This window comes from Ciconia boyciana, chromosome 2, assembly GCF_034638445.1.
Source record: "Ciconia boyciana chromosome 2, ASM3463844v1, whole genome shotgun sequence".
Taxonomy (NCBI): domain Eukaryota; kingdom Metazoa; phylum Chordata; class Aves; order Ciconiiformes; family Ciconiidae; genus Ciconia; species Ciconia boyciana.
In genome coordinates this window covers 84,776,927-84,798,606 of record NC_132935.1, presented here as the reverse complement: position 1 = coordinate 84,798,606, position 21,680 = coordinate 84,776,927, and the positions used below count along the sequence as shown (strand labels likewise).

General features: G+C 36.0%; 1 protein-coding gene across 1 annotated transcript in view; it reads left to right on the top strand.

Moving 5' to 3' along the window:
- The window catches only part of CDH18 (cadherin 18), a 191,956-nt gene that overhangs the window by 27,561 nt on the left and 142,715 nt on the right, over window positions 1-21,680 (top strand). Inside the window, 2 exon segments of the mRNA XM_072851356.1 lie at window positions 10,861-11,155; window positions 19,976-20,095. Of these exon segments, the coding sequence (XP_072707457.1) occupies window positions 10,861-11,155; window positions 19,976-20,095 (415 nt within the window).

Genomic DNA, 21,680 nt, shown 5'->3' with positions numbered 1-21,680 from the left:
CATAATTTCCATAAGAGCTTGAGTACTATTACACTTACAGCTCTGTGCTCCAGTGAGCTATTTCTATCACTCTTGTTAATATCAGGAGAAGCTCTATACATGGAGATCACATGTAATGCGGAGTTCATTCATCAGGGTTTTAGAGAACTGGTAGTTCTTTCTCATTTGGAAAAATCTGAAATCCTTAGGTTGGCATTCCTGTTCAGTAAGGGCAGATATGTATTTCCTTTTTGGAAGACCCTGTTGCAATGGATGTGTTCCCTTTTTTCCCCTCTGTACTGCAAATGGAAAGAAAAAACAGAGTTTGACTTCCTTTGTGTATATATATAGAAAAAAAATACTGCAATGAGAGTACCTTGATTGAGCACGCACCAGAATTGAAGGTCAAGAGCATCTGTAGAAAGCCTGCAGAAACAGTGTGTGGAAACAGAAACTGTGTTTTTACTCCATCGTTGTCTCAAATGTGCAATATTTTCCAGTGAAGAATAGCTTTTCACAGCTTCAGTGAAGTTCCAAGCCCCAAACTCTTGCATCTCTTGGTGTTTTCAAAGAGTATATGCACTTACCATTTTTCTGACCTTGACCTTTTCAATGACCTAAGCAAACATTCTTTCGTATGAAAGCTGGCTTACTTCTCCAGATAATGCAAGTTATGATATCGGTACCTAGGACTACTTTTTGCATCTTTGAGGTTTAATGCATCTCTGACTATGTAGCTGAACAGTAAGGCATTTACAAACACAGGAGTGCTCCAGTGATCTAAGCAAATAAGAAGTTTGCAAGGCCTGTGCCAGAGAGTAGTATTGTGAACTAAAGCACTTTTATTGTATGCTTGTGCCCGTTTGCAGGAAAGGCAAGATTTTTAGAAGTGCTTCATACTGGCATAACACCTCCTTATTGTAATTCAGTAACAACACAAACTGACACAAAACACTCTTCTTCCAATGGTGATGTAATGTGGCCAGGGCTTCTTTTAGTAACAGTGCATCATCAAGGCATTTGGATTCAAACTTAGTCAAATTTATGGTCCTTATACATGGATCTAGGAATCTAAGTTATTACCACAATTACAGATTTATTGATTGTAAAGTGGGTTTTTGTGACAGTGATTGTGCGGAGATGCTGAAAACTGAAGACCACTCAATTTTATAAATTTGTCTAGAGAGCATGAAATAGTTTTCTGCACAGCTTAGTGACATACGACATCAGAGGGGAGAAAGGAATCATGTCTTGCCAGAGCAGAATGCTATGAAGTAATATAACATTGACCCATGCATTAATTACTTCTGCATACCCACTCAACTGGGTATGAAGACTTTTGGCTACCATATAGGCAAACCTAGCAGAAATCTGGCCTAGATCTCGAGAATTATTTGTCTGAACGTAACAATGAAGCATTCATTTAAAGTCTAACTTTCATCTCTCATAGTTTAATTTACCTTTTTTTTTTTTTCCTATTGATGATGTTTTTCTGATGGCATGGAAAAGATGAGTTTCTAAATGTTCTTAAATTCTATAGCCCTCCAGGAATAATTTTTTTATGGCTTCAGGAATCTATCGCCTCCCACTTTCTTTGGGAATTGCAGAGTTCAGCGTTGTCTAATGATATCACAACTGGATAGACCGGAGTCTGGTTTGGGGCTTTTAAAATCTGAATTGTTTTCTTATTCCTGGGTAAATTTGGTAGTTCAAGTCTGTGAAACTCAGATTACTCCTCTTTGAAAGAGAGATAATAATAGTTGCCTTTTAAGGAGACAGTGAGATCTAAAAAACCAGAAGCTCTGTAACTAAGACCTTTTGTGATTTTCCTTAGTCAGAAGTAAAGGTGATATGATACAACAGAGTCAAGCACTTATCTTACAGTATCTCAGGGCCATTCTGCATAAGTATCACTGCAGATGAGCATTTCATGGGTTAAAGGCAGTGAAACAACTGAAACAACTCTGAAACAACTGAAACAACTCCCCTGGCTATTGAACAGTACTGGAGAATGAGGAGTCTTGTTTTGTTTTCTGTTTAAAAATAACCTTTTTTTTCAAATAAGACCCAAACAAAAAGCCCAACTTAATTTTAGACATGTTTTAGAGTAATTGTTCAATGAGCTGTAGTCACTTAGCCCTGGGAACTGCAAACAAGTATATTTACATAATTATACTTTTAGAAGACTTGGTTAACATGTTCTGCAACAGGATGCCTGTCCAGCTCTTTAAAACCTGTAAAACGATTATGCTGTGTAAATCCTACTTTCTTGAAAAAGGAATGTTTTCTATGCCCATCATAGCATTTGCCCAAGTAAAAGATGTCTGAAGTGAAAGCTTACTGCTGTGAAGAGAGTTCAGATGAAAACTTCAGCAGAATGGAAGTATTTTTCTTCGATATTGATTTAGACACATAGTACACTGAAAGTACAATTCTGTATTCTATTTTTCTTAAAAATATATAGTGTTCTTTGAAAACAAAACAACAGTTTTATACATAAACGTTTATTGTGTTGTTTTAGGATTCCATTTTCTATTTTTCTTGTCATTCACTGAAGTCCTCCTTTTGTACAGAGAGAAAATAGAAGCTAATGTTGACCACTTGTGTCAGCTTTAGTACACCTGATGTTATTTCAGATGTGATTGCTTTGCACCTGCATACTTCTACCATTAGCCAGTCTCCCCAAAAGCAGCAGCAAAGGAGCGGTCTTCAGATAAGCACATCTTGCTAGAACAGATGTTTGTATGCTGTAGTGTTATACTGTGAAGTTAATACTGTTTCAGTTGTGTTTTTCCTGGATGATTGCAATCCAATTATTTTTTTCTATCTCAGAAAACCCATTCAGCAGATGGGGGCAATTGCAATTCTGTATTTTCTTCCTCTGTTTGACAAGGGTGTGGAATAGTTTCTTCTCGATTTGTGGACACTGCTATGGATAATAGTTATCTCCTGGGCTAATGATTCCCTCTGAGAATTCCATCAAAAGGTGTGACATTGCCCAGAGCAGTATATTTCATTAAAACATATTTTATAGCTCAGACCAAAGGAAGCAAGTCTGCAGCAAATCTGAGGACGCTTTTACTGCATAGGCACAATGAACATTTCAGTAGTATCAGCTATACTCTGATTTTGCAGTGCACCATTCAGAATAATTTTATATGTGTTTTTTACTACTACTAAGTTGTTGTATCATTTCTTTTAAATTACATGTGTCTACATAAACATCAAAGGAAGTCAACATGATGCAGTTCTTATTACAGAGAAGATCAAAATACTTTTTACTCAGTGTTTTAGTGTTCTACCATTAATTCTTTATATGTATCTACATTTTGATCTTTTTAGTGAAGCATTAAAACAGTTGGGCGTAACAAAAGTAAAGTAACATGCGTACATTCTTTTTTAATATATTCTCCTATGCTTTGCTAAACCTCATAGCTCATGTTGTTTGGGAATAATTTTGTCATTCCTCTAGGTTGGGCACTCATTGGTAGACTTTGCTGTGGTAGTGTTGTGCTGGGGCCTTCTTGTTGTCTGGTTAAACTGATTGGTAATGGCAACAGAATTGAGAAGGGGCGGTTCTGCTGCTCTCCTTGAAAGACTGTGCTGCTCCCCAAACAGAAGACAATACTTCACTCAAAAGACAATGGTAGTGTCATTACCAGAACTTAGGTTTTGCTTTTGGAATTCTGTGCATTTTTACTGTTTATGATTTGTCAACAATAAGTTTTAAGTTAATTCTCTGCAGTTATTTCAAAATGATTTAAGTTTATATGTACATAACCACTTCTACTCTGATTAAATTTGTTAGGTTAGTGCAACGTTTCTTGATTTTTTCAAATCAGCCTCAGATTTGAATTTTGCACGTGTGGGAATCTCTTCATAAATATTTTTTTTCAACAGAACACCACATATCTTATATCCAGATCCAAGAATGTATTAGTAGTCTAATTAAAATATTGTAAAAGTCATTACTAGTCCACTTAAAATGCCACCCACACAACACACCAAGAATCCAAATTGTTCAATTAAAGCAAACAGGGGGAAGCAGTCTCACAATTAAATCACTAATAGACAACTTTTCTACTTTACAACTGCCCCTCTTATCCAGGCTTTCTCGTTCTTCTGGTCATGCATGGTTTCCTGGTTGCAGCTTTTCTTCCTTAGGCGAGCGGAGGGAAGCGTGGTGATCACTGTGAGTTGTTAGCATCCCACATTCCCAGCAGGAGCAAGATGTTGGCTTCCTCCTCAATTTTTTGATTGATTTTATAGTACTTGTTGGTGTGCTTCTTTCCCATTGGTCCCCACTTCTATACTGTCCAGTAGTTTCTGCCGATTTGTTTGACAAGTATATATGCTTAAATGTTTGGATGTACGATGTGGCTAAGCATTAGCTAAAACAATTAAGTAAAAGATGTATGAAGATGAAGGGTAGTGAATAAGGCCAGTAGCTAAGCAGTAGCCACCTGACCATTTGGTTTGCGATTAGGCTTTAACCACCCGATTGCTTTGCAGTTACTGGCAGTAACAATACTGTATTAGCTGGGCAATAAGCCTACAATCTGTGCATTCATTTTACAGCAGTTAATGTGCTGGTGCATCAAGTGTTTAAAGACATAGTATCAAAATTAATATAACAATATAAAGAGAACTCATTAACTGAAATGTTTGGTATACCTCTTCAGATCATGCCTTTGGAAAATGTAGCCCTTCTACAGTTTCTGCAGGAATACTAAAAGAAAGTTAAGCATTTAAATGGACTGGTGGAAGAAAAATGTTTAAATCTTAGCAAAACAAGGACACCTTGGTTGCTATTCTGCAAAATCAGTCATATACTGCTGATATAGGCTAGTTAAAGATTGAGGAACCATCATAAATCACCCTGAATCCAACCTATTATTAAATATGTCAAGAAGTGGAGCCCACTGGGTTGATAAAGGTGACATTCCAGATATGCTCTTCAGCTATTATTTTCAGTTTTTTCTTTCCCTAAAAATTCAGGGAAATAAAGACAGAAATAATGCCCAAAAGGGGATGAAGATTAAATACTTTCTGGAGGCTTCTGGCTGTGGACAGATTCAGAATATTTAATAGATATGTTCTTGTTAGGAGCATAAACAAATCAGCAGTGGTAAGTAATGTTTTCAGAAGCCAGCCCATCACTTAGGATAGAAACCGCACCTCCACAAGGAATTCAGAAGCCTAAGCTGTCTGGAAGTTGGGGGATTGGAGACGTTGCTGTCAGGGAGCAGCAGAGTGAGGCAGGTCCCTGGGGCTGGGGCACTGGGGGTTCCCCCAGGTGGGTCATGGCAGGGCCAGCCAGGAGCAGGGCAGCCAGGGGCCACTGGGGCAGACCCATCCCCGGGCATCGGGCACCTCCCTGGGGATGGAGCCAGGCCAAGCCGGGACATGGTCCCACAGGTGGGCTCAGCTCAGTGGGGCCTACGGCTGGGCAGGCAAGGCTGTGGGAAGCTGGAGACTGGCCCTGCTGTGGCATCACTGGGGCAGGGGCTGATGGCCCCAGGGGGTTGTAATGAGGTCCTGAGCCATGGGTAGGGTGGGGGGAACCCTGAGGGGCTAGGGAGGGCAAAGTGGTGAGTGCAAGCTGTGTTAGTTTCTAGTGGTTAACTAGGCAAGCTATTGATCTGCAAAGTCATTTTTAAAATAGGGTTTGGGGTTGTGATGGATGCACTCAACCTCTTAACCAAACTAGCAGTCGTTTGGTACAGGCTCCGAAGGAGGTAAAGGCCTGAGCCGTGACCAGGCCAAGAACTCCTCTGGTCCCTATCTGTTGTCTGAAAACCCACAAAGGACCAGAGTGACACAGTGAGCATCAATGCATATGAGCTTGGAAGACCGATTATGCAGTTAACACATGAATAGCGGCTGGCTTTTCCAAGACTCATTTAGCAAAGAACAAAGAAAGTTGTGGGTACAAGGAGCCTCATGCATATCTTTCCTATTGCATGTAATTTGACTACAAGCCAACCACTTTATCTATAAATATGACAGCCAAAGTGAGCCTTCTTTGGGCTCTCCCTGCTAAGCAGTGTGGCTGCATGGCGGTGATCTCCCCTTGAGCAGGGATACCTCTCAAGATTGCTCCTCGAGGCAGAGAGTCCTTTTACCAATGGCAGATCTTTCATAAGCGACTGATATCACACATAACCTTGTAGTATGGTAATATTGATTCTGTCTTGGTAACTCTGTATGCTGAATTGATAAATCTTGCATATATAATCCCTTAGATATAAACCGTTGTCCAAGTCTGAGAGTAAGACTGGGCCTAGCTGCAGCTAAGCTCCATCAGTAATTTAGAAAGCAAGGGGGTCTACTCTGAACCTCATGCTTCAACGGGAGGGTCTTCATTACTCTTCATATTCCTTCCATTAGACATAAACCATTGTCCAAGTGTGAGACTAAGATTGGACCTAGCCATATGTAAGCTCCATAAGGAGTTTAGAAAGCAAGGGCGTCTATTCTGAACCTTGTGACTCAACGGGAGGGTCCTCCCTATCCTTTTGTATCCTTGGTCTCTCTGTAAATCACTTTAACTCGAGTGTAACCCAATTTTCCTGTGTATGTTTGTTCCATGCAGTAATTAATAGAGAGAACCTTGCCATCAAATGTTAAGTTGCACTTTTATAAATCACATTAGAACCACTTTTGCTAATAGATTTGACAGTGATTTTTTTTGAGTGATCTAAATCACTCATTCGTGACAGGGGTCTAGGGTGAGATTGCTTAGGGAAGCAAGTTGAAACAATTTAAGAAGGAAAAAAAAAAGCTTCTTTAAGTAGCAGTTAAAAAGTTAGTATCGCAGATCAATATATAATCATCAGATGCGGTGGACTATCACAGAAACTAAGACCTACTGAAAGACATTTTCAGTAATGTTTTCATAGTCATAGTTAAAACCTCTGATACAGAAATCAGAGAGCTGTGTTCTAATGTTTGGCATATTTCCCTTGAATTTATTTTCAATGCTCATTACTTATCTCAACATTATGAGTAATCATGTTTCAGTTCTCAATGCATTTGTATTTCTTTTTAAATTAAGAGACTCCCGCAACGTTCCAACTTTCTGTCTCTGACTGGCACAGCAGGGGAAAAAATAAACCACATTTTGTGTTTATCTAAGCTATTTATTCACATTACTACAGCGTGTGAGTGTCTCATCCTCTAGTGTATACATGTTCTTGCAGTAGTCATTGGCAAAGGTGGTGGCATCTTATTGAAATGAAATGTCCACACCCTTTCTAGGGATCTGGGTTGAGGTAACTTCCCCAGGTCACACAAGTTAGGTCTGAACTGATGAACAGAGCATGGGTTGGCTTGAGTCTGCATTGCTTAGTGGCATCGCCCTCTCTGTCAAATTAATCTGAAAGAGAAATAGTTACAGCAGTCCCAAGCAGAGAGAGAGTCCACTATTGTCCAGCTAGATTTTGCTCCCTTGCTGTCTTTTATAAATCATTATAGACATAGCTGCAGAAATACAGTCTTCCCAAACATGTATTTGTAACCTAAGCGGTGAATAGCATTTATTCTAATTAGAAATGCTTTTGTGGAATAAACCACCTGTTGTGGAGACGATTTTGTAGTATGCAGGGAGAAGAAGTGAGCCATGCTTAGGGACATGAATCTCTCATTAATGTGGTAGGCATTGTCTTAAGCAGGGATTCCCAGGGGCTCTCTTGAGCACAACACATATTGCAAATAAACGTTTGAGAGAAGCCTTGATATTTTTCTACTTGAGCCAATTTGTACTGAGATGGAAGTATTAAAGAAGACAAACAGTTATTTAACCTTTACTTTACAGAAAAACTGAAATATAAAACAACGGACAAAGGAAAGGCCCTTTTGTTATGCAGTAGAAGTGCCATGCAAAATCCTCCTATGTGAATTTAAAATTCAGCATTAGAAATTAAAAGGTGTAAATAAAAGTGATATATTTCAAACAATATAAGAAATATCAGGAAGTAGGGAAGCAGGAACTTCTCTTAACTTTCTCTTCTTTTCAGTTGTTGCCTTACAACTGCAGTGTAAAAGACCCAGTTGCAAATTGAAGGCTTTCAGTGTTTATTGATACCCAGATAATTTTCTTCTAATGACATTCCTGCCTGCATTTTTCAATTGAAGTTTGGTGGGTAACATGATGTTTAGCAGGAATAACATATAATTGGCTGACCATGCAATCAGCTGAGAATCTTTTGTGTTCCTTAACCTTTATTACTTGTTAGATGTAAAAGCCCTCTGACTCAAAATGTACCTGGATTTTCTTCACTGATGACAAATACAAATCGTTGTTTCTTCAGAAAAAAAAAATCTAATGTTATTAATTTTTCCAAACATTCCATGCATTTTGTGCTATCACAGTGAATCTCTGAATATGCCTTTCTGCAGTATGGTATTGGAATGCCAGTGTCTACATTGATATTTGGGTTTTTAGAAGAAAGCTTACTTCTTAAATTCTACAGCAGTTCCTTATTCTGTTGTTTTCTTACCTATCTATATAACCAGTTTCTTAATTAGTTTATAATTTCATAATTCCAGTTATGAATACAGTGATTTTTTGGTGGGATCTCTGTATGTTATACCTGAATATGCTTTTACATATACACATGCAGAGTTAAAAAGAGAGAATGAGAATGGAGATTCTTCTGATCTTTTTCAGTTTGGGATAGTTTTAACTTGAGTTCCTTATACCTTCATAAACTCAGCAAATTTGTCATTTTCTTGGGCAAACGATTTTTCTCCTGGCTTTCTTGTTTTTTTTTCCCCATAAATTAGAGACAATCTTTCTGAGGCAAATGTTAACATTTGCAAACACTAACACTTAGGAATCATTTTATCAAAAAAGGAACCTGCAGCAAGAGAAAAAGAATTCTGATTGTTTCTGAAAAATTAGAATACCAGCAAAAAAGGGATAGAATACCAGTATACCTACTATTCTTGGTTTTAGGAATAAATCTCTTCAGAGAAAATTTTGACTTTATAGCAAGTTTGGATCCCTGGCATTTTGCATTGAGCCAATTATTCCTTTGTTAATAGAATACAGTATTATTCTGAGGATAAGAAGAGATGTAACCAGAATTTTGCCCATCACTGCTCTAAAGGAATGGTATAAGACTGTCCTGCTGTCCTATAAAGACAAAGCCAAGCAAACAGACCCTTTCTCTGCTTCTTTCTTTCTTCCATTTTCAAAATAAAAAAATTGGGTCCACAGTGGTGACCCAGTTTTGTTTTTGTTATTCAGTCAGATCTTATTGTGGCTCAGATAAGCGTATAGTGCATTGACTGAAGTTACGCTACATTGAAGTGACAATCTTAATTTTATTAGACTTCTCCCTCCCAACCCCCCCTACAGGACAAGGTATAAATTAATGTGCGACACCATAATTTCATAGATTTAATACATGAGATTAAAAATGTCATCAAGACCCATATGCTTACTCCTTTTACAAATAGCAAGCTAGATAATTTTAAAGGCAAGACAAAGACCTGGCAAAAAAGGTGCAAAGGAGAGAGTGAGAAAATAGCAGCACCTCTGTATCTTCTGTTTTAAATCAGGAAAAAGATGATTTGAACCTCCAAAAGCCTTATTTTCTCTCTATCCAACCCTAAATGATTTCTGAACTGAGAATGGAAAGGAGTCCGGAAACTGACACCTTGTGTTCCATTAATGAAAAATAATACCTGGCATTCTGCTTCTGCTTTGCTCAGATTCTGTATAGAAACTTAGTAATGCCACATCGCAGATATTGAGAGATAGTCAGGGCAGTGGGATAATAATAAGAATAAGTGAGTTCTTAAAATTATAAAGTTTCCCTTCTGATTTAACATCACAATATAACTGCACAATACCTGAGGCTGTTCATTTCTGCATTATCACTTTGTTCTCATTGTGCATGTCAGTAAATACATTCTGTTCTCAAAGTCATTTTAAAGAAAAAAAGCATGAAGCCTCTCATTCTATCAAAAAATCACCCCTCCTTCTCAGAGAACACATGTTCATTTTTTATCTAAACAGGCAATTCTTTAAAGTCAAGTTAGAAGCACTGAGACTTAATGGGTAGCTGTTTCATGTTATCTCTTAATACACCAGGATACTTAGTGACTTTTCCTTCCCCCCCCTCCCCCCCAATAAATATAAGCTTTATTCTACTCAAGGACAGGTATAATATATTTAATGTATATTTTTTAGTACAAAGTGTGTGTTAGGAACAATGAAAATGCTGGAAGTGTCAACCAAAGTTCATGACTTCATTATAAATAATTTAAATACAAGCAAACTAGGTGACTTTCTAATTAAAAACAAAGAAAAACCAGAGAAAATGGCTGTGTTTTGTTGAGGGATAGAGTAAACCTGGACAGATATCTGTCACTGCCACACTACACAGTTTCCTTTTGCAGTAAATGATGCTGTCCTTGGGGCCACAGGAGATAACATAGGTGGTGGGACTGAGCTACAGTCATTGAAGCAAACAATCCTCAGTGCGACTGCTTCAGGCTTAGTGCCTAAGGCAGAGTTTCTAGCAATGAGTGCTGTAAGAAACTACTAGAAGGACTAAAACCAAACCAAAATAAAATTAAAAACATCCCAATTACTAGAATATTCTTGACTTAGGGAAGTTTTCTAGAATGGATGTAGAACACAAGAAATCCCGACTTAAAAAATGAACTATGCTGGGTGGAAATGACCCTGAACAAAATGATTGACTTGCCAGAAATAGCACATGAGAAATTATGGCAAGAGGTGGGAAGTTAAAAACTAAGTAGAATGGTGCTAACAATAATATTATAGTTTTTATATCTTATGTGCAATAACCTTTTATGAAATTTAATATGTCATTTTATATGATTTTATGTGTATATATTCTACAGCTGCACTCCAATTCCGACAAAGGTGATGGATCAGTCAAATACATTCTTACTGGAGAAGGGGCAGGAACTATATTTATTATTGATGACACGACTGGAGACATCCATTCAACCAAAAGCCTAGATCGAGAGCAGAAGACACACTATGTGCTTCATGCCCAAGCTATTGATAGACGGACAAACAAGCCACTCGAACCTGAATCTGAATTTATTATCAAAGTGCAGGATATCAACGACAATGCACCAAAATTTACAGATGGACCATACATTGTTACTGTGCCAGAGATGTCTGAAATGGGTAAGGAAAACAAATTGTTCTATTCAACAGTCTTTTAACAAGTGAAAATGCCACATACTGTTTGACAAATTTATGACACATTATTATATTGTTGATTGTATGTAAAAGATATTACAGTTGAGAAGAGATGATATGAAGACATCAAATGCAACCTTGTATGTTACTTGGAACATTCATATTAAGAAACCAGTACACACACACAAACACATGCTGACTGTAGAGGAGAGTAACTCTTATTTTTGAATGTTTTAACAGACATTCCTGGACAAATGGTACTTTGCACTCTAGAAACAAGATGTATTCATATATCCTCATTCAACTACACACTTTATGGCATTCTCTTATGTCTACATGAGTAGTCTATGCAATTCACAGAATTAAACAAATGCAAAGGAATGGTAGTTTTCTAGATTATTTTAGATCATGTTGTTATATGTTTATTTACCTTTATTAAGTTTCTTATAAAGTGAACTGAAGTTCAAAAAAATACTGATCTTTGGTTTTCCCTGTTAGAAATGTAGTTCAGAAATTCTTATTCTTTGATGTGCTACATTATGCAATCAGTTTTCTTTATTTATTGCTTCTCTGGTGTTGAAATTAGTTTATAACTTGCCTCTAATACCACAACATCAAAGCTACATAACTAGTCTAGGATAGACAGATGGAAATATGACTTTTATGCTAGCTAGATATTTTTTTAAGAAAGCTTAACTGTCATGACTGGTCTTTGTGAAATATGTCTGCTGTCTTTTATTACTGAATGGACAGTACAGATAGTTACCTCATGAACACACACTTTTCCCTTTCCCCCCAAATCCCTACACACCCCATCTAAGAAACAACTTTCAAGTCCAAGATGTGTCTAATTTTCCCAAGTGAAAAGTAGATAATTTGTTCTTCTCTCCTTGCTGTTTGTCTAATTAAGCAGGTTATAGACTTTTAACTTCTGCAGAGTAGAGTTTTAAAAATTAAAAGGGAAAAATATTAAAATGCATGTAGTTACTCAACTCTCACAACAATATTTATCATACATATAAGAACAAATTAATATTGTCATTGAATCTTAATGGTTTGTCATCATTTAATCACTTTGAATGGTATTGATAACTGATATGAATAGATCAGAAAATAACAGAAGTGTTTTGTTCCATACTTGAAAGTCAGATATGGTATTTTGTTAATGTAATTATTTTGGATAGGAGGGTACCTTGTACAACTTTCCTAGTGTAGATAGGTGAAATTCATTTTAAACTGTGAATCTGCGTTCAGTTCATCTTCTATGGTACCACTTGACATTATTATGCTGAGTTCAGACATATTGACTGTGTAATGAAGGAAGTTTAATCTATTTGTGGAAGTCTGCATACTGTTTGAACTGCATATGCTTTCACAGTATGCAAATAAATATTTCATGTGGAGATACTAAACAGGCCAAAACCAGTTTCCATTACAGATATGCATAGTAAAAATAGTGCATTCCAAACACAACTACAATTCTGTTCTTGCATATACAAATGAAGTGTGGCATATGAAATATTTGCAAACATGTAGTAATCATACCAGTCCTGGGAAGATTGAAAGTTATTAAATCTTATTCCTGAACCATGGAGTTCAGAGCTGTGACAGTTTGGAAGCAGGGACTGATTTTTACACCAGTGGCTTCTTCATTGACCTAAGTGGTGTTAATCTTGTATAAAGTAGAGAATAAGTATTCTTTCCTATCTACCATGCAAAATCTAATTGTATTAAATGGACTCTCAAGCTTAAGAGTATCCTCTCAATCTATGTTTTATCCCTATCCATGTTTTAAAAGGATATAAAAAATTTCCCCCGTTCTCTTTCTTTTCCCCTGACTTGATTACTGCCTCTTCATTCTTTCTCTCACTGTGACTGCCACTACACTGACATATAGGAATAGTTCCTTGATTTTCTTCTCAAAATGTCCTCCATACGTAATGTTCTGAAAAATAATCTACCTGTCTGCATGATAATTGTCTTGTTCTAATACTTTGTTCTTGGTAGGTACTTGTAGTACCTTTCTCTCTTTCCAGTCCTCTCCTCTCTTCCAAGTCCTCCCACAGTGTGCTATTTCAGATGTCTCTTCCTAGCTGTGGAGAACTCTAAGCCTTTTTTTCCTGTGGTCCCTCTTGCAACAAGAATGCATGAAGGGAGAAACATTTTCTTTGGTCTCCTTTTATTTCCTTATCTCTTCTTCTTTCATAGGTCATTGTTCCCATATTACCCTTCAGCTTCCCTTTTACAAGTTTTCTTCTTTACACAGTCCGTTTCCCTCTAACTGGGAATTGCTACCTCATCTTTGCTTGTAATTTCTATTTTCCCCTCCTCCCACATTTTATTATCATTATTTATTAATGTTGTTATTTCTAATAGCCTCTTCTGGGTCTCTACCAGAAGAACAATCTTTGTTAGCCATTCTTGTTTGGTCAGTATCTAGCTAATAAAGATTTTCAGATTATAGATCAAATGCATTTTCATTCCTTAAAATAATTTGCAAATGGTTTATTGTTCTTTTAAACCACAGCTTCCTCTCAAATACTAACTTCCTTGATCTCATCTGTTACTTCTCAGAGATATAAACATGTAGATCTCCATTCCACCTACACAGTGATGCTAGTGCATATAACAGGACATATTTTTAGTGTAGAATTCCATCTTTTAACCATCGGAGCATACTATCACAAATATAATTCCTACAAGAAATTTATGGAAGTACAGAAGGTCAGTATTTCTATGGGTAATGTCATAAAACCAGGACTATTTAAGAAATGCACCTTTGTGGGAAGTACTACAGTGAGGGGATAGAGCTCCCAGTAAGAATATTGTGGGCCTGTATGAAACCTCTTCAATTGTCTTTGATAATTCACTGTGGCACAAAGCTTTACCGTTAGAGTTACAGTTCATTTCAGTAACATCTAAGCTCTTATCTCAGTTCTCTAGTCACACCACAGACTGTCTTGATGTGAAATTCATTTCCTTTATCGACTGTCTCCAAAAATGCTTAACTCTGTCTTCCTCTTTCTTCAGTTTCCTTTGTCTTTAATGGAGACCATTTTAATTAATTGATTATTTTTTCCCCTGTGGAAGCCTTTTAGTTTCTGCATAGAAGGAAAGACAGTGGAAAGGAAACCAATGTTATCCTCAAAATCAAAAGCAGCTAATATAATTATTTTTTATTTCTTCATTCTATTTATAAAAGTTTTCTTTTTTTCATGCTCTCAAGATGTAGTATTGTTACATAGATGTTAGTCATAATTCTGTAGTAGTCTGAATCTTGGTGTTACTGTACGACTACATTATACAAGTCGCTGTTTTCCAAAGAACAATTTGAATAGTTAGTTTGGGATAGATTTTGGGTTATAAAACAGAGTGGATTATGGTAAACCAAGGAAGTTTTAGTGATAAAATAAAGCATTAATACATATGTTTTATAAATTAAATACTTTACTGGTTGTACCTGACTTAAATCATTAAAATATCTATTCCACAAAGCTTTTCTGTTGTATGAATAAAACTGAATTTTCATATCCCGCCATACAGGCAATCTGCTGTAGGCATACATTATATTTTCATTGTAAATTTATGATCATTATTTTCTTTTTCCCTTATTGATTTGTTTGTGTTTGTTGCATACTGAAAGCATTTTATTGTCTGCAGTCTCAGGAAGACTAATTCTATTATTGCTTCCACAGGATACATTCTTTCTGTTGAATAACGGAGATCCCTATGCCATTATAATTAGTTCTGTAATTAGCATGTTTTTTGACATTTAGCTGTGGAGTCTATACATAACTGAACTTCTTGTTGTTATTTAATTAATTCCTAAGGATGCTTCACTACGTTAAAAATTTATTCCACTTTTTTACATGGTCATTTAAAGAACTTTCAATGTTACTGTCTCTCTCTGTAACAGCCCTCATGCTGAGTGGCAGGTGGTATTTTTGATCTCTGTTATGCTGTTTAGTTTCAACAGCAGGTTCCTGTCTGTCTCCCCGAGAAGTTAGCTGGTATTTTTCCCACAATTTGAACCTTTCTTGATCTACTTGTAAAAGCTGTAGGACCTTTATGGCTTTTATTTTTTAAGGTCACTGACAAGAAAGTACAGGTAAGTTTTGTTAAATTACCAAATATTTGTTAAATTGCCAAATATTAGATCGCAGTGTTTACTGTGGCACAAAGTGAACATATTATTTATGTTTTATGTACTATGCTGAAAGAGCTGAAAGAAAACACATATTCCTTGCCTTCATTGAACCTTTTTTCTAAAAGTTGGCTCAAGAACCAAGGTTTATATTGGAAATGATTTCTTCTGCAGTGTAAAAAACTCAGTCTCATTGAAAGCTATAACTATGCTGTTTTAAGGATTATGAAAGGGTCATCATTATCTAAATGTAAAAGGAAAGAAAAACATTTTTCAACCAGTAAAAGCCTTGCATATCTTCTCATTTTCAGACAGCTTCAAAATGAGTGAACTATTGCATATTAAATTTTCTAGTGTTGAGGTCATGCCTAAGAAGGGTATTCCCAATAAATTCTACTTAGGAAATTAATAGCCACTCTGGACTTTTCTGAACTTCTTTCCAGGTTTTTATAATGTGAGGTAGTCATAATTTCAGATAATCTGGAAGACAATATTAATGGTGTTCATAAGTATTATTTGTATGAGAAGTGCCTATTTACCTTCCTGTGTTGTTTGATTTTTACCTTCTAATGAAGATAACTGACAAAAAAAAATTGAGATTTTCTACAGTGAGGACTTGGATCAGTAATATAGTCACTGGACTAGAAGTGTTGATTTCCTGGTGAAATCACTATTTTCTAATGTAGAATGAAACTAAAACATGTTGTGTTGACTTGTTAGTGTGTTAAGACAATTTTAAGAATTAGTTTAGTTAGGCAGGAAATCTTTGTGTTCATTAAACTCCACCTTTTTTTTTCATTTCTTTTACTTTTTGTTCAATATTGATCCATTTGAGATTTTAACAGTGCAGCAAACTATGGAAAGTCATGCATACAGATTTGCAACAGTTAAGTTTTATTGAACTGCGTCATTAAACATTAAAAATTTGTATTCAGAGAGACAGATTGAAGTATTTCCCTTAAACTTTTCTTTGATACATAACTTTACAAAATTTTTATTGTAAACATATTCAAAAAAAGAGAAAAACAAAAGAAGATATTTTGAAATAAAACTACAACTTGATTTCCCAATGAAAGTATCCTTTTTTTGATAACAGAAAAAAGGCAAAGCTTACAGAGTGGTGTTCAGAGCATACAGACATATTTTACAGCTCTGTGTAAAGCATTAGCTAAGAAAACAGAATTCCCAATACGTAATCTCTAAACTGTAGCGGGAAATCATGTGGAATGGTAGTTGTACTCTGAATAAGCAGAGCCTCCACTTTGGGGAAAAAAGTCTTTTTTATTGCCTAACTGGAGTGTCAAAATGCTTTCACAGCAAAATTTTGAGTTTTTCTTGACAGGCATTTTCACAGTAGGTTAATGAAGAAAGTATGGAAGGTATGCCTCTGGGTCCAATGTTCATATCTGTTCTGAGGTCTCCAGGGAAATTAGATCCTTATTTTTTGTATTAGATTATTTTCTTCAGAATTGTTAACATTAAAAATAACAAGGTAGCTATACTGTATACTTTTCCATCTAAATGCTTCATAACACATAGCTCAACAGCCAAAACTGATGCTACACCTGAATGGTACAAATATATTTGGAATTGTGATTTGTCTGTCATGTTGATGAGCTGAATGATGCTAACTTTGAAAGGAGTAATTGGAAGGTAAAGGTACCCTCTTTATCTTTTTCCTCGCAAGGCATTCTAACCTGCAGCTTTCACGAGCTGCCTTTACTCTCTGCTCAGCAAATCAGGCAACAGTTAGGCAAAAGGCCAGTATGGGTGTATCTTATAAGATCCTGAGCATGCTAGTGTAATACAGTGAAAAGGTTAAGCATCTGATGAGCTACATTGTACTGACTGAGGGTTTGAGAGGTGGGGTGGGGGGTTGAGTTAAAACTTGTGATTCTAGGTATTCTTTTAGACGGAAAGAGAACACTTTTCCACTATTCAATACTATTCAATACGAAATTACTATTATCAGGTGTTTCTTAGGAGAGAGATACAGATGTATTAGAAAATCACTGTGGTGGATTTTAAGGTATAATAGCATTCCATTCATGCTAAAATGACCTGTCAGCTGCTCATGTGAGATATCGCCTTTCACTAGCCCTGTTTCATTGTCCCACATCAATGAGCAATACAAGCACTCAAATTCTATCCCCTACCTTTTAAAATAAGGAGAGGAGAGAAGGAATTCTCTGAAGAATGAGAGAACCATGAAATCTCAGTATTCCTAGTATTTTCGTCTTCTGAAATAGTCAAAATCTGTTCATCCATTCCAAAAACTACCTTGATTTTCTAGAACTCTGGGAAAAAATGCAAATGGGAACTCAACCTCTTAGACAAGTAGGCAACTGTTGGCAACTGTTTTCCTGGAAGCAGGAAAATCTATAGATAAAAAGGTACAGAAGTTGCCCGGCACTCTGGATAGCAAACTCTGATAGGTGACTGACTATACCTATTGGATGGGTATGTTTCTGTTGTATACAATTAAAAAAAATAAAATCATTGTGTATCAGTAACCTATTGATCTTTAATGATTCCACAAGATTCCAACATAAAATAATGAAGCCATGAATAAAGGTAAAACAACAAATTAGTGTGGACAGGCCTTCACCCTTGAATACAACAAGCTTAACTAGAAGACAGAAAGGTCACAGCTTTTCCACCTCAAGTTAGAAATTATTGCCAAACTGAGCTACAGAAATATATCATTACAGTATTTAGATAAGCTATAGAATAGGGGAAAAAAATGCATTTTCTGTTCTTTGAAGTGGCCTGATGTGGTTTGCAGGAACTCTTATTCTAAGTTTAGATAGCAAATAAATATGACTGAATAGATTCCTAGAGCATTTTAAGACAATTACACTAACTATAGTTCATATTTGTTTACTTGCCACATAAACCCAAATACAGTAATTTAGTCAGTTTTACCATTAACTCCTGAATAACTATGAACAGACTACTAGCTCCAGCTTGATTTTATTACAATATTCAACTTCAAATTCATCAAGGTATCCTTATATCTGCTGTGTGAATATGTTTATCTATGAGACTGTATGCATTTGGGCTATTCAGAGACCAGAAGACAGTATATTTAAGGTATATAATATATATAATAAGTATATTTAAGTATATGCAGACGCGTTTTCTGTACCTTTTACTAAATCTGCAGCAGAGATACAAAAAGCAACTCTCGGTGTCCAAGTTAGTGTGGCACAAATGAATGAATTGTCATTCAAACAGTGAAAAATCCAAATCTGCAAATATTTACGTGCTTGCTCTGCTGTACTCGCAGTGTGACTCCGTGATTTTAGGTATTTCTATTCCCAGTGTACACTGAGGGTGTGCACATTAACAAACAGTTCTGTGCAATGGAAACTGATCTATGAAGTTAAACAGTTGGAACTGAGGATCTGATGTCCACACCATATGTTTTTGGGAAGTCTTATTTCAGACTAGCTCTTGTCTGGTCTCTGAGACTAAATGCCCATTAACAGTGAGAATAAATCAGATGTGCTGCTAAAGCACATCTTCTGGTTTAGTTTCATCCAAAGGAATCTAGTTAACATGCTCTGAAACTGTTCTATGAGGCAAATCAAAGTACGAAAAGTGGGGGAGATCAAGGGATTCAGTTCAAAAGCATACTTCTCCTCACAACTAGGATGTGAAATTGAACACCCCAGAGTGCAGGTGGTGCCTCAGTGGTTAATTTAACTGAGAAGCCACTTTCAGATGCAGAATTACATGAGAGCAGCCTGTTCAGTTATTATTATTTCTGTATTTTAATACTGGGCCAAAGGAGTCTGTAGAAAGCAGTGTCTGTAGAAGGATAAACAAGTGGGATGAATACTGAACCTTTAATAACTTGCCAATTTTTCAGTTACTGATTTCTTATGTGAAGTGTTGGGTAGTGATAGCAAAAAAGATTCATCATTAAATGTCTTGAAAAATACAGTAAAATGTAAAATCACTCGTCTCTATTCTATTTGTGCAGTACTTACGCATTTTATTTTCTACAAAGTGTTACTTTTAAGTTATCCCACTTAGTGACATGCTAGAAACTGTGATTTTATTTTTCTAATGGTATTTATTAACAGCATACAAATATCTGTCTTTTGAACTCCTTATCTTTCTAATTTGGATCCACCATTGGAATTCCAAGAAGGTTCTAGTAGTTATTTAATTTTCAGATCTTTGATGCCTTCCAATAGCTAGGTTTTTTGATTCCCTTATAATCTTTTATTGATTTGAGGGTGTTTATGCAAATTATTTTAAATATGCACTTCAGCATTATTTTGTATTGTGGATGAAGATAATCCTAAAGTCCATAAATATAAGTTGTTCAGAAGTCTAAGCAATATCCGAGTTTGGGGTCTATATGTGTGAACATGCATAAATATGCATGCTATGTAGTTACTATTTATGTTTATATATATATGTAAATAAGTTACATATACATATATAGAGAGAAAAAGTTTTTTTCAAATGAGTATAAATAGTTTTCCTTAAAAATATGATACGATAATAACATATAGAGAAAATGTTATTAATCTCTCAATTGTAGAATGTGAGGACTGTAGAAGTTTCAAAAATGCATCTAAAACTATTCATATTTGTCAGAAAATTGTATTTATTATCAATTAACTTTTATTTTCCTGTATATACAGGTACATCTGTTCTGCAGGTGACAGCCACAGATGCAGATGACCCTACATATGGAAACAGCGCCAGAGTAGTGTACAGTATTCTTCAGGGACAGCCATATTTCTCTGTTGACCCTAAAACAGGTGGGTATTTTATATTTCTGTCAGTGTGATTTGGCTAATATGTTGCAGTTAACTAAGTCTGGTAGGTGAAATCCAATGTACAAAACGCAGGTCGGTGTTTTTTTGGTTTTTTTTTTTTTAATTCCTATTATATCCTACTTCTTGCTTTAACACTATGAAATTTAGGAGTTGCTATGTTTTGCTGAGTAATAAAATTAGCCTACTGTATACAGAATTAATTCTGCATCATACCATGATGTGAGCCATTCAGTCAAACTGGAATAGCACTTTTTTGTCTTTTCAAGTCTCTGTTTAGGAAGTGACTCAAGTGTGCCTAATACGTTATGATTTTAAATGCTTTGTTTTGCCTGAAGGATAAGCTTGGGAGGATTATTGAATGTGTGCTTCAACACATATACCATAATACATTAATATAATTCTCGTATTTATAAAACTGCAGTATTGCCATTTCACTGAAAAAATATTTTATGATTCAAGAAGTAGAACGAGCTGAAATATTTATGCTTAAACTCTATGCATCACTGTCTCCTTTTTTCCACAAAGTTTAAGTTATGTATAATGAATCCAAATTGGTTTCTTTAAAGAGAGAAGAAATCTCTTTTGGGGATGGGGGTTGTTACTAGTTTTAGATTTTCTGAAGAGCATTATCTTAAATATTAATATGATGGTATCTTTTTAGTGTGCATTTATAGTCCTTAATAATGAGGAAATATAATTTAAGAAAGTACTCCTTTCATCTGAAAATGTCATCTGATATTTTTCCCTATCTATATCGAAAATTTAATACTGAGGGGAAAGAATGAAATATAGTTATCCCTACACTTAACTGTAGGGAAGAATAATGATTTTTAAAATGTGCTGAAGTGAAGTAAATTTAGTGTAAATAGTGTAAATTTTGTAAAAAAACATTGTAGTGTTTTTACATTTAAGTGTCTTTGCTTTTGTACATTAATCTCTGTGGAACTTGGAGGTATACGCTTGCTTCATTACCAAGAGAAGTATATCAATGCCATCTCAGCTAGCTTTGAGGTTAGGCCTCCTTTGAGTAGGAGGCTGGACCCAATGACCCCCAGAGGTCTCTTTCAACCTAAATTATTCTATAAGTTTGTGAGGTCATGTTAGAAAGGCCTAAGAGTGCAAAGCCTGACAGGATCATGTTGGAGGACTATATAAGGTACTGGGAGCAAACCTGAGGCAGGCTTGTTCATACATACTGTGTTCCGGTAATGACTGCTAGCACACACCTTACCGAGCCATGTGTGAGTACAGTCTGGCAGAGTGCTAGCTGGCACAGGCTAAAACCACTCTGAGGTACATGTTAACAACTAACAGCTAAAAGGTATGGAAAATCAGTGGTATTGTCCTCAAGATCTCGCTGCCCCTGTTTTACTTACTTAGAAACACAATGCTGGTCTACATTTCTGCTTCTATTTCGTCACTCTGAGGCAATGGCCTATATTTTTTATTTTTATAATGGTGTGGAACTTGTAATCTGGAGCCGCTATTCAGTCAGCGAAGAATCATAGTGGATGTTCTCAGTATCAGGTCTGTATCACAAAAAAAAATCGTATTGTTATATCACTGT